At 42.1% G+C, this 12,537-nt stretch overlaps 1 protein-coding gene across 12 annotated transcripts in view; it reads right to left on the reverse strand.

The window, feature by feature from the left end:
- Positions 1–2,327: 2,327 nt before the first annotated feature.
- The window catches only part of sptan1 (spectrin alpha, non-erythrocytic 1), a 45,229-nt gene continuing 35,019 nt past the window's right edge, over positions 2,328–12,537 (reverse strand). For 8 of the 12 annotated variants that reach the window (XM_033647033.2, XM_033647032.2, XM_078162390.1 and 5 more), the window contains 16 exons: positions 12,088–12,208; positions 10,951–11,072; positions 10,703–10,835; positions 10,492–10,590; positions 10,198–10,357; positions 9,127–9,203; positions 8,831–9,040; positions 8,334–8,630; positions 7,074–7,186; positions 6,335–6,352; positions 4,748–4,802; positions 3,526–3,722; positions 3,356–3,409; positions 3,120–3,266; positions 2,857–3,004; positions 2,328–2,770 (listed from right to left, as the gene is read on the reverse strand). In XM_033647033.2, the coding sequence (XP_033502924.1) occupies positions 2,645–2,770; positions 2,857–3,004; positions 3,120–3,266; positions 3,356–3,409; positions 3,526–3,722; positions 4,748–4,802; positions 6,335–6,352; positions 7,074–7,186; positions 8,334–8,630; positions 8,831–9,040; positions 9,127–9,203; positions 10,198–10,357; positions 10,492–10,590; positions 10,703–10,835; positions 10,951–11,072; positions 12,088–12,208 (2,077 nt within the window). In that variant the 3' untranslated portion in view covers positions 2,328–2,644. The remainder of the gene's footprint in view (positions 2,771–2,856; positions 3,005–3,119; positions 3,267–3,355; positions 3,410–3,525; positions 3,723–4,747; positions 4,803–6,334; positions 6,353–7,073; positions 7,187–8,333; positions 8,631–8,830; positions 9,041–9,126; positions 9,204–10,197; positions 10,358–10,491; positions 10,591–10,702; positions 10,836–10,950; positions 11,073–12,087; positions 12,209–12,537) is intronic. The other 4 variants (XM_078162392.1, XM_078162391.1, XM_078162389.1 and 1 more) reach the window with 1 other exon arrangement.

Genomic DNA, 12,537 nt, shown 5'->3' on the forward strand with positions numbered 1-12,537 from the left:
GACCAGCTCTTTACCCTTGCAGGGCTGCTGGAGGAGTTTGCCCATCCAGTCTACATGTGCTTTGTGGACTTGAAGAAAGCTTACATCCACGCCCCCTGGGGAGTTTTGTGGGGGGTGCTGTGGGAATGCAGGTACCGGGTTCGTTGCTATGAGCCATCTGGTCCTTGTATAACTAAGGTGAGTGTTGTGTCTACTTTCTCAGTGTAAAGTCCAACACGTTTTCAGTGGGTGTTGGCCTTCGTTTGGGTTGTCCCTTATCACTGATACTGTTTGTGACATTCATGGACGGGATCTTAAGGCGCAGCTGGGGGGAGGAAGGGGTTCAGCTTGAGAACCTCAGAATTGCATCTCTGCTTTTTGCAGATGATGTGGTTCTGTTGGTTTCATCACACCATGACCTCCAGCATGCATTTGGGTGGTTTGCACCTGAGTGTGAAGCAATCAGAATGAGAATAAGGAACTCCAAGACTGCGCAGGACTGATGTGGTGAAGAGGAAGCTGAGCCTGGTCCATCTATGTCCCAACCCTCACGTATGTTCATGAGCTTTGGGTAGTGACAGAAAGAATTAATATAAGTTTGCTTCGTAAGGTGGCTGGACTTAGAGATAGGGTGAGGGTCTCAGACACCTGGAGGGGGGTTGGAGTAGAGCCGCTGCTCCTTTGCGTCAAAAGGGTCCAGCTGAGGTGGTTCAGACAATGTGATCAGGATCTTCCTGATCGAGGTTTTTGTGGGCATGTCCAACTGGTAAGACGCCCTGAGGCAGACCCAGAACCTGCTGGAGAGATTATATTTCTCATCTGGCCTGGGAAGGCCCCAGGATCTCCCAGGAGGAGCTGTAAAGCGCTGCTGAGGAGAGGGGCGTCTGGAGTACTTTGCTTGGCCTGCTGCCCCCGTGACCTGGCCCTGGATAAACGTATAAATATTGTGAATTATTTTACCACCCTGAGTGGTTTAGATGGTTAACCACACCTGCCCCCACAGAACTTGTCAGCCTACTGGTGTACAGTAAGTGTAAATACAGGTGTGGTCTCAGCTTTTCGTGTTCACCAGTTGAAGATCCAAGTAGGAATAAAACATTGTCTTCATTAAACTTGTGTGGCATAAAGTGAGGTGTTACAGCCTTCCTTGATGTATGCTGTGTTTTGATAGCTTTGCACCTGCGTGTTGTGCATTTAGTTATTCTCCCTCAAGTGTGTCTTGTGAGAAAAAACAAAAGCTCAAATACTAACAATTAAAAAGGTTCAGTGTGTAAGATTTGATGGAATCTAGAATTCCTTCAAGAACCCAGTGATTTAAACCAGTAAAAACACTTAATGAAGAAGTTTTACGCTCAGTTCACCTAGACTATATCCCCTTGTTGACACAACTGTAATGTCTTATTTAAATAAAAAAACTGTATTTAGAATACTGAAAACTGCCCTTATAACATATGCCCATACGATTCTAAGGTGTTTGGAATTGTAAAAATGATATGGTTCATGAGCAACAGGACAGTTTCAGCATATATGTCTGGAGAGAACAATCTGATTATGTAAAGATGCAAATTAGTACATTTTTTATAGTACATTTATGATAGGCTCACCACTGCCACTGAAAAGCTGCCTTTCCTGTATTAATGTCTGTCAGTATTTGCTAGACTTCCTGCCCATTTGTTTTTAATGGTTTTATTTTGTTAATGGTTTTCCTGTTAAAAATGTCATCAAAATTTTAATGAAAAAAAAAAAAAATAGTTTGACGTTACACATCAGTGTTCTGCGTCATCGTTTGGCATGTTGGACATGGGCTGTTAGCCTAGCACCTGCTAATCTGTGTTCACCTTTTTTCATTGGTAACCATAGATCCAGATTTTACTGGGAAGCAAATTATCTGCAGAGGTCTCCTCCTCTATAACACAAACGGACCGGATGATTGAAACTGGTGAATAGAGCAGTTTCAGGTTAAAAACAAAAAACACAACAAAACAATAAAAAAATAACAAAAACAAACAGGTGTTTCTCTGATGCTGCTTAACGTGGAGGGGCTGCTAACTATGTTGGCCAATGCGTCTGACCCTATCTAGAGCCAGTCATTGTCTTTTTGATCTAGGCTACTGTAGAAACATGGCTGTGCAACATTACAATCTCTGTGGACGAGAACCTGCTCCCTATGTAGATATAAATGGCTCATTCTTAGGTCACGAAAACACAACAATTGTTATTTTCAGGCAATTAAACACGAAAGAAAGCGTACTGATTATATTAATTTCCATTTCTGCTCATATATCGTCCTAAATCCTAAACACTGGACCTTTAAATAGTGGAAGTGACATTAAACAACAGACTAGAGGTTTCCAGTTCTAACCAGTAGCGTTTATTAAAGCACACTGCAGTTGTTTAGGTGTTGTTAACAACATTATTGTTACTATTAGGTTCTTAAATTCATTGAAAGCACAAGCTAAAACAGCTAAAACAATCACATTCAAATGTAGACAGATCCACTATGCTATCAGGAGAAGCACAAAGAGTTAGGGTAGAGCAAGATAAATAGAGAGTACAGATAGTTGTTATTAGTGAGTATTCCTAGTGCCACAATCATGCAGTTTCAGCCGTGTGTTGAAGTGTGTGTGGGAAAACGCATCCCGATTGGTCCCTGGTGGGTGGGGGATCAGTTGACGAAGAGCGAGCGGGTGAACTCCACAAAGTCGAAAGCTGATGGCAGCTCGCGGCCCTTGCTGTCGAGATAAGGTTTCATGTGTGAGAGGCAGTAGTCCGCCTGCTCCTTGGTCAGGTTCTGAAAGAGAGAAAGAGACAGTTAGACCTCCATGCAGACCTGACACTTAAACTGAATCCACAGAGTGAACCGTCAACACGTCTGACCTGGTAGAGCTCTTCTTTAGTGACGTAGGGTTTGTTCTCGGTGCTGAGAGCTCGGAAGGCGCTCTCTATCTCCTCACTGGACTTGACATTCTCTGTCTCGCGGCTGATCATGAATGCCATGTACTCCTGCAATGACACGTTGCCATCCCTGCGGACACAGATTCCTCACAATTAGTCAGCAAATACAACAGTGTGTTAAATACCACACAGCCATATTGCAGTTAACATCCCCATCAATGTCATTTCTTGAAAACATGACAGACCTGTTGGGATCCACAGTGTCGAGTATGGCCTCAAACTCAGGATCAGGTTCGCCCTCTTCCACCATGGGCAGGTCGTAGCCTAGCGAGCGCAGACACGACTTGAACTCTTGGTGGTTCAGACGACCAGACTTCTCCTTGTCGAAGTGCCTGCAAATAAACAAGTGTAGATAAGGATGTAACTTCATCAGACCAGAGGTAGAAATATGTCAGGATGGAGTCAAGTCAAAGCCACTTACTTGAACATCATGCTGAACTCCTTCAGAGCCTCCTCTGTCACTCCAGTGGTGTTCCTGAAGGAGAATCAAGGAGGAAGGTAAGCTCAAAGCATCATCAAGTGTTTTCTGACAGGCTGACACTGCACCTTAAGAGTGTCTGAGTAGTGTTTATAATGTGATGGTGTGTGTACCTGGCCTGTATCTGTTGCTCCAGGTTGTGCTGCATCCTCATTCCCAGTTGATCCAGTTGGTCCCACTGCTGGGCCAGGCCCACTGTGCTGTGCTCTGTGTACTTGTTGTCCAAGATGAGCGCTTCCTCCATAGCTGCACCCAGGTCTTCAATCTTCTTCAGCTGGCTGCGCATGGCCCGGATCTCTTGGTGCTTACGCTACACACGCACACACACAAAAATACGTCAAAAAAATGTGATTCCCACACACACTTATGCATTGATTATTATTATTATTATTTTTTAAGTCGATGACCTTTCTCAAGACTTTAAAAAGGTCACAATTTTTTTATTGTTAACTTTTCTGCAGGACCCGATTCCCTGCTCCACTAAATAAGCAGGTGTGCGAGTTGTCTTTGATTCATTAGCACTTCTGTCTCATTTCATTTGTCTCATTAAAACAGTCATATACACAGTACTGTCCAACTTCTATCTGTGGACATTCTGCTACAGTGTTTGTATGTGTAAGATACAGCAGAATGTGTTGCTGTCTAATAATGCCAACAATATTGTTAACCTGGCAAGCACTGGTATTGCCAACGAAAACATGGTTTTCTGACTTGTACTGAAACGCAGTCATCTTGGGTGTGATGTCATTCCCAGCTTCAACTTCCGGGGTAAATGGAACGCAGCATTTGACTACTTGTTCACTGGGAAAGACGAGTGCCAACATGTAACAGTCAATGGGTTTACATGACATCAGAAAAAAATCGATTTATTGTGTTAGTCTGACTGAAGCTGGACTTTTAAATCGTACCAAATCGAATTTCTTCAAGTCAGACTAACACAGCCAGATAATGTGATTGGGAGTCAAATCACTCCTGCACGTGTACAGTCAACCACAAGAAGAAGCCAGTAACAACATGGTGAAATCTATATTGAGAGCCATGTACTTTTGGACAGACAAGGAGACACAATTCATGCTATGTCAGCTGAAAGGGATAAATATTTTAAAATACATGGATAGGAGAAAAACACGCAATGGTGATTGTTTGGTCTGTGATAAAATAAGTCAACCAAAAAAAGGTCCAAAATGAACAAGCTAGAAGAGATAAATAAATCGATGCCCTTACCATGCTTGTATACTGGGACAAGGACAGTAGTCTAATTAAATGGCCTAGTCAAGCTATAACTGTAGCACAACTTAACTGTGCATGTAAACGTACTGAGTGAGTGATATTTACCTTGGTGGCCTCCAGCTGGGACTCCAGGGTACCAGATTCTTCCACCATACACGACCTGACACCAACAGAAAATGATGTTAGAAAGGAAGCAGCACATTGTGATAAAACCACTGCACTCACTCTCACAAACACGGTTATTTTCTACTACAACCTGTAGGCCCAGAAAAACCATAAAACTATGATTACATTAGGTGTTTGAAAATAAAATAAACTGGTTCTGTGGTGTATAATTTGGTGTGTCACTACTGTGACAAAATAATTCTGTTTGCAGTGACAGTGGAGCTGTTATGCCGTCTGTACTGCCAAAGAGCGGAGCTGCATTCATGCCACAGATCTACTGGTAACCCAGACCATGCAGGTTAGGGCTACTGCACACAGGACTGGAAACTGCAGCACAACATTAGTGGTTCAAGAACATGAAAAGTGTCACTGCACAAATGGTAAAATCTAGGGCTGGGCAATATGAAGATATATAGTTATTGAGATATGAGACATATATCATCTTTGATATTGGATATCGTTTCACAATATGGTGTAAATGGTGTTTTGTTTTTTTTTTTAAAGGCTGCATTACAGTAAAGTGATGTAAATTTATGAACTTACCACTGTTTATTTGTTTTTACACTTGCCATAACCCAAGTAGTTGTTATATCCAAATTGTTGATGATTATTGATCAATAATCTCATTGTGTTAATATCTTCTAAAAACAAACAAACAATAAAACCCAGCAACAGTCATCCCTACAACTCTGTTGCATCAGAGAGGGGTCGGAAATATTACGTCGGATTTTGTCTACTTTTCCTAGCATTAATAAAGTGCTTTTGAAGAGATTTAAAAATATTGAGATATGTGCATCGAGATCCACCTAAAAATGTGATATTATTTTCAGGACATATTGCCCAGCCCTACTATAAACTAAATCACAATGAGCCAATGGGACCAGATTCCACAGAAAGTAGCTTCTGTACTGTTTAGAATGTGTTAATTTGCACAATGGAAGCCAGTGATTTGCAGTTTCCATCCTTGAAGTACACAAAGTAAACATGATAACAGTCCACTGGTTGAGACCAGTGCTGACTGCAGCCTGATGCTTTCAGTCTGAGGACTGGGTGAATGTTAGTACAACAGGGAGGTACTAAGCACACAAGAGCCTAACATAAAGTTTTAGACTTAAGTGCATGTGGTCACACAGCCCTGAGGTCTACGTGTGGGTCAGAAAAAAGCAAAAGAAAATAAAGCAAGGCTTGAAAGAGGTTGACCTTCCAGAAAGATCATCAGCAACTTGGTACTGATAGACACAGATAACCCGTCGATAGGCTATGCTATTCAAAGAGAGGGTGGGGAAAGGAGGAGGACCGGAGATTAAACATCAGACAAGTAAACTGAGTAAAAACACAGGGAACATTCCAGAAAAAAAATCATTTCCACTAAGGAGGAATAAGGGGAACATGTGGCTTTAGACTGGCCCTAAAAGACACCTTTGAGATCAAACATTTACTGTCATCATCATGTCTTTTCACATCCACTCATATCAAATCAAACACTCATAACACAAACAAATAATCAAGAGGAAAAGTGATATTAACCCATCCAGAAGGTATGTCCTGATTAGCAAAGCAATCCCAAGCACCAGCGAGGAAGCATCAAAGAGGAGGGGGAAAAAGAGGGGATGGATGGAGAGAAAGAGAGAGAGAGAGAGAAAAACAAATACACATTAACATAAGCCAATGACACAGTGCTCACTGCAAACAACCCTAAAAACATTACACGCTAAACACCAGTGTGGACAGTGGTGAATGTGTTTGATGACTTGCTTTTGAACATAGAGCCATGTTCTAATGTGATGTTGATGCAAGAAACCAAACACTTCACCGGTGCGAGAGCATGCTTTGTGCTGAGCTTATTCAGTGGCTTTACAGAGACAGACACTGCAGAAAGTATGTAACCTTGTAAGTCAATAGCAGTGAGTTACGGGGAAACTTTGCTGATTTTCAACCAGCCATGTCACAATGTGTGCAGAGGAACGGTGTTTGGCTTTCCTCCATGCTGTCAGCGCTCAGAGCTCCCCGCTCATCTGCCAGTAGACTATTTCGGTGGATGGGCGGGGACCTCTGGGAATCAGCAAAGTTTCTCTTTAAACATTGTGTGTGTGTAGCTGAAGAACATCATGCAAGTGAGAGATACTGTCATCTTAAAAACACAACATTCATGCTGACCACCTGGTCTGTAATGTGGATGTTAATTCTATGACAGAAAAGCTGACATCACACTGTAAAAAACTGAGCCCAGGTGTATAAGGCTCAGCGGGAAAAACACATCCTCTACCTGGTCTCCTGCAGCCACTGGTGGAAAGCGTTTGCGTGCTGCGCAAACTCCTGACGCAACTTGTCGTTTTCCTCCTGCCTCCTCTGCTCCTTCTGCAGCTCCAGCTCTCGCTCCTATATTCACATTTACAGACACAAACACACACACACACACACACACACACACACACACACACACACAAAAAAACAGACACCAGGAGGGTCAACTGTGCTGAACATTATTTTAAACTCCTGGAAATATAGATGTAACAAATAATGACAATGGATCTAAAAAATGTATCTGTTCAATTTATACCAATGCCAACTCTTCAATAATATTTGTATAAAATGTATCAGGTTGTTTTCATTTTTATCAAATATAACCTGCTATTGTACTTGTTTTGTTTAACTTGCCTCCTGATTAAAGTAACTGGCAAAATACACATGTCCTGCATAAAGTCTGCTATTCATAGGTGCATTTAACAGGTAAAAATAATAAATATTCAATTTGCAAGTTAAAATAAATTAGTGGGTGAAATAAACAGAAATTAAAATAACAATACCAGGCTCTCTTTACCTTTATCTTTTTCTTTATCTGCACAGTTTAGCCCCATTTCCACCAACACTTTCCGTAGAAAACCATTGGAGCCAAAAGTAACCCTTGAGACATTATACCTAGACCCTAGTTCCATTTTGTGTTTCCACCTCAAACAATACTCTTGATTGTGAGCAGGATTATTGTAACTCACTGCTGCATCCAGCACTCACTGTATTTCCTCATCAACCGTGATAGAGGGAAGTTTGCAACTCATTTATTGTCCACAGAACGAGGGTGCATGCTGAAATTTTCAGAACATAATAGCTCCATTTTTTAGTACCAGATCTGTGTGCTATGTACCCCAACAGAGGAGTGACCAAAAATGGTTAGTAGTACCATCCACAACTTTTTACTGTGGAAATGGAAAAAATGCATACCAAACTTAACTGAACTGGTCTGCTTGGTGGAAATGGGGCTTAAGTCTACAGTTACTTGATTACTGTGTGTTTTGTTGAGTTTCAGGTGTGCCCTATTAAACATCCTTATAGCCTTGTTATGGTTACTTTGATTACTGGTGACTAAAGTAAAAGTAAATAAAAAGATAATGAAGAGATGTTAATGAAAGCTCCATAAAAAAATAGTAAGCAGACCTTCAATGTACAAAACACTACATAAGTGAGTAGCCTGTGTATTTGATTATGTGTGCACACGTGTCAATGCATATATAATCATTGATGTAGAGACCTTGATGATCTTCTGCAGGTTCCTCCAGGTCTCTTCTAGGGCCTCCATGGTGAACCAAGTGTAGGGGTTGGACACCACCTGGTAGCTCTTGATCTGCTGGTCCAGCTCAGCCAGCTGGTTGAAGTCGGCCTGAGCAGAGCTCAGCGAGGAGCGGAAGGCCTCATGGGCTTCACGCAGCGCCCGGATCTCCTCCAGAGAGTTGCATCTAACTGGGTCTGTCAGATCCTCCTCTGCATTCTCAAACCAGCTGTTGAAGGCTGATGCCTTCTTGGCAAATGTCAGGAACAAGTCCTCAACCTGTAGAGGAGATATGATTCTTAATATAAGCTCAATGTAGTTGTATTACCTCAGGTTTGCTAAATGCTTTACCCATCTGTATTTAAGCCTTGACTGTGGACAGTAAAACTTCAGAGGCTTCAGAGTTATTTTTGGAGGTGTGCACAGAAAATGTTTACACACTACCTCTTCAACAATGGATGCTCTTCTGGCCTCTTTACCTTTCTGAAGTGCTCTTGAGCCTCCAGAAGCTTCTTCTTGCGAGCGGCAGAGTTGGACAGCAGTTGGTTCCAGCGCTTAATCAAGGCAGCGTGACGAGCTTCGATGGCTTTTGATTGGACATGCTTGGCGGCAAGCAGCTGGTCCTTGAGAGCTGTAATGTTGGTGATGCCTTCCTGCTGGAAGGCCTGGAGACCAGCATCAAATGTCTCCTGCACACAGACACAGATGTTATTGATGGAAAAAGTAATGTGGTACAAAAAAAAAAGGTAGAATAGTGTTTGGGAAGAAAGTGTACCTGTTTGGTGAGCAGAGTCTGGACAGAGGACAGGTCTCTGCCATAGTCATCAGTCTTCAGGCTGTTCTCTTTCTCACCTGAACACAAACCACATCCAGAGATTCAGAAATGATGGAGATAAAGCCAGAGTCGAGTCCACACAAATGGCACCGAATACAGTCACACCTGGGTCAGACTTCCCATTCTATCATTAAAGGAATAGTTTCATATTTGGGAAAATGTATATTTGCTTTGTTTCTGACTGAGTTGAGAGGATGTGTTAAGTACAGAGTTGGAGTCAGGAGCTGGCCTATGAACAGAGGATATTGTGTGTGGAACAACAGATATATACTCCTGTGCAGCAATTCTGTTTACAGCATGGGTTTCCAGATGTGGCTGGAGAGCACAGATTTGGTACAGCTGTGTTCTGTACAGGCACAATGGTAAAGCCCAGTTTAGACCAAAGATTCTCAACAAGATGAGTTGAAACAGATAACTTCTCTGACGGTGTATCATCTCTATGCAACAATTCTCAGTACCTCCCTGATTTCCACCTTTTCAGGCTTATTTAATAAGCAGGCTGAATATAATATGAATGAGGATAGTGATAGTGAGATACTAGCAACAGTTGCATTTGACGGAAACAGAGGGCTTGGCGGGGACGGAGCACCTGCTGCAGCAAGCAAACATGCCTTGTGCAGTCATGTTAACTTGACCAGCGGACTTCACTACAAGCTGACTGGCTGTAGAAACAGGTGATGTGCTTAACTTTCTAAAAACCAGCTGAGCTGCATGTGACACCATCAGTCGGCTTGAGTTGAGCTCAGACTGGCCAGTTCACACCACTGCAACTTTTCACTGCAACATTCTAAAACAGTTCCATCTCGCCGCGAATCATTTGTCTGAACTGGGCTTAAAAGGCTGACTAGGGACAATTTTCATGAGCTGTCTCCACTGAATTTTGTTTTACTGTACTGGACTATCCTCATCACTTATTATCAATGTTCTGCAAATCATGTGACCACTGATGACTGTGCGCTAGGGGTCACATAATTATGATAAAGGAAGCCAGATGTCTTTTTGTGTCCGTACCGATCCAGGACTCCACCACGTCGGCCTTCCAATTGAACTGCAGGAAGGCAGAGTTTTCATCCAGCTTAGCCTTCCTCTGAGCTGCTGCCCTCTCCAGCTCAGACACTTTGCCTCGCAAAGCCGACATCTTGGCACTGATGTTGTCTACATGGTGGTTGTTCTGTTGGTAACACACAGAATCACACAACATTATCTTGGGAAACCTGTTCTGTAGTCATATATCACAAATCAACAGATGATTGTTTGACTGCTTTTAAAAGATTGCATTTTTTCATGATGCTATATAATCAGTACCTTATTGATGAGCTCCTCTCCATTGGTGCACACATCGTTGACCCTGTCCCTGTGTACGGTGAAGTCAGTCTCAAATGCTTCATGCTTTTTCAACAAGCCCTATGAAAGAAACGTTTCCTGGCTGTTCAGTAAAACTTATCACTTATCACAGTTAAAATACTTACTGTAAGGTATATGACATAATGTGTGGTTATCTATGACAGAAAAGCACCTGCACAGCAGCCAGTGTATCTCCATAGTCCTCGCTTCCCACTAGATTCAACTTCTCATTAATCCAAGCTTCTTCCTCTTCCACATTCGCCACAAACTGCTGGTACTCCAGCGACTCCTCCAGCCTCTGACCTCTGAGAGCAAACACACACAGTGCACACATTTACACATCCAATTTTACCTGTACTATGTGCCCAAGCTGAGTCAGCACCTGCCTGGCAGGCTGAGTGTATAGCTCGGCAAGCTTACCTTGCTCCAGATAAGTCTTTAAGTTCCTTCCAGTGGTCGACAAACTGGGCAAGCCTCTGCTGGATCTCCTCCTGGCCGATGGTGTTATCATCAGACAGCTTCTTCCCAGTGTCCAGCACCGACTGGAAGCACACACAACAGAGATGTAACCACTGCATACCAAAACTACAATACTTTCCACAAAACTTCCCATGTACTGAGAAAGTCAGAATGTGGACCAAACACCAGTTCAGGTTCAAGCCCAAGTAAGTTTTTCAAGAGTCAGAATAAAATAAACTTTGAATGCTATTGTGATATAATTTCATTTACAGATGGGGTTGCAAGGCATTTAATATTAATACTGGTAAATAGGCTTGAAATACAATATATCAGCATTTTTGGTTAATAATATCGAGCTCTGATTGTATGGGATTGTATACATACATACATTCACAAGGCCTTGACAATACCACATCACCCATCAACTGCCACAGCTGGCTGAACTGGGAAATACACTTTAACAATAGTTCACTATTTTTGTTTTCTTTGTGAGAGTGAAATGAGAAGAATGATTCTGCTCTCATGACTGCACTGCATACAGGGCTGTTATATAATGTTCTGCTGGAGTTGTGAGCTGCAACTATTTCTTGACTAACAACAGTTCATCCATATGCTCCAATGCAACGTCTCTGCTGGTTGCCTGGCAACATCACAGTAACAATTGGACTCAAGGAAGTAACTACACTTTACCACTGTTCACTAAGAAATAGCTGTAGCATATAATACCCCCCCCTAAACAGGAACAATGCTGAGCTTTGAAGATGTTTATATCAAACTTTCAGAATAAAAGTAATTAAGTCCAAAATTTTGAACTATTCCTTTAAAAGTTTTCAGCTGGCTCAGTATAAGTTCGGAATTATTTTTGTATCAATATTATTATTATTATTGTTGTATAATCTTTGGGTAAATCACTGACAGGAGCTCACACTGCGATAACTACCTGGTGATTCAGCTACAGTCACATCTGTAATAAGTCGATGCATTTGGGGGTCAGGTTGCCTTATTTTTTGAGGACCTGCTTCACACAGTTATTTAAATTAACTGAAGAACTGCACACATCTCATTGTATAAATGAGATGAATAGATGGATGCTCTCACCTGAATGGCCGGCTCATGGGCTCCCAGCTCAGCCTCCAGCCTCTTGTGTTTCTTCCTCAGATTCTGTACTCCTGTCAAATCACGTCCGTAGTCCTCCGAACTCACAAGCAACTTCTTTTCTCTGTGTAGGGTTGGGGCAGAAATGTGTATAATTAAGTAAGTATGGGTCACATCCAGACGTCTATGTATTTGGAAGTCTCTTCTTCCTCTTTTCTCTTCTCCCCTGCTCTCCTTTTGCTGCACATTTTCCCCTCCTTTCCTCATCTGTCCCTTCCTAGGGTCTCCAGTCCTCTTCCATAACTTTGTTCAATCTATGTCCCTTCTCTGTATATTAAGGTAGACAAACACTTAATATAAATATGAATAACTGTTATTTTTCCATAATACCATACTGAATAAATGGGTTTTTTTTTTTAACAAACTAGGTTAGCACAGCCACAGCCTTCTTGT

Source organism: Epinephelus lanceolatus, chromosome 19 (assembly GCF_041903045.1).
Source record: "Epinephelus lanceolatus isolate andai-2023 chromosome 19, ASM4190304v1, whole genome shotgun sequence".
NCBI lineage: Eukaryota > Metazoa > Chordata > Actinopteri > Perciformes > Serranidae > Epinephelus > Epinephelus lanceolatus.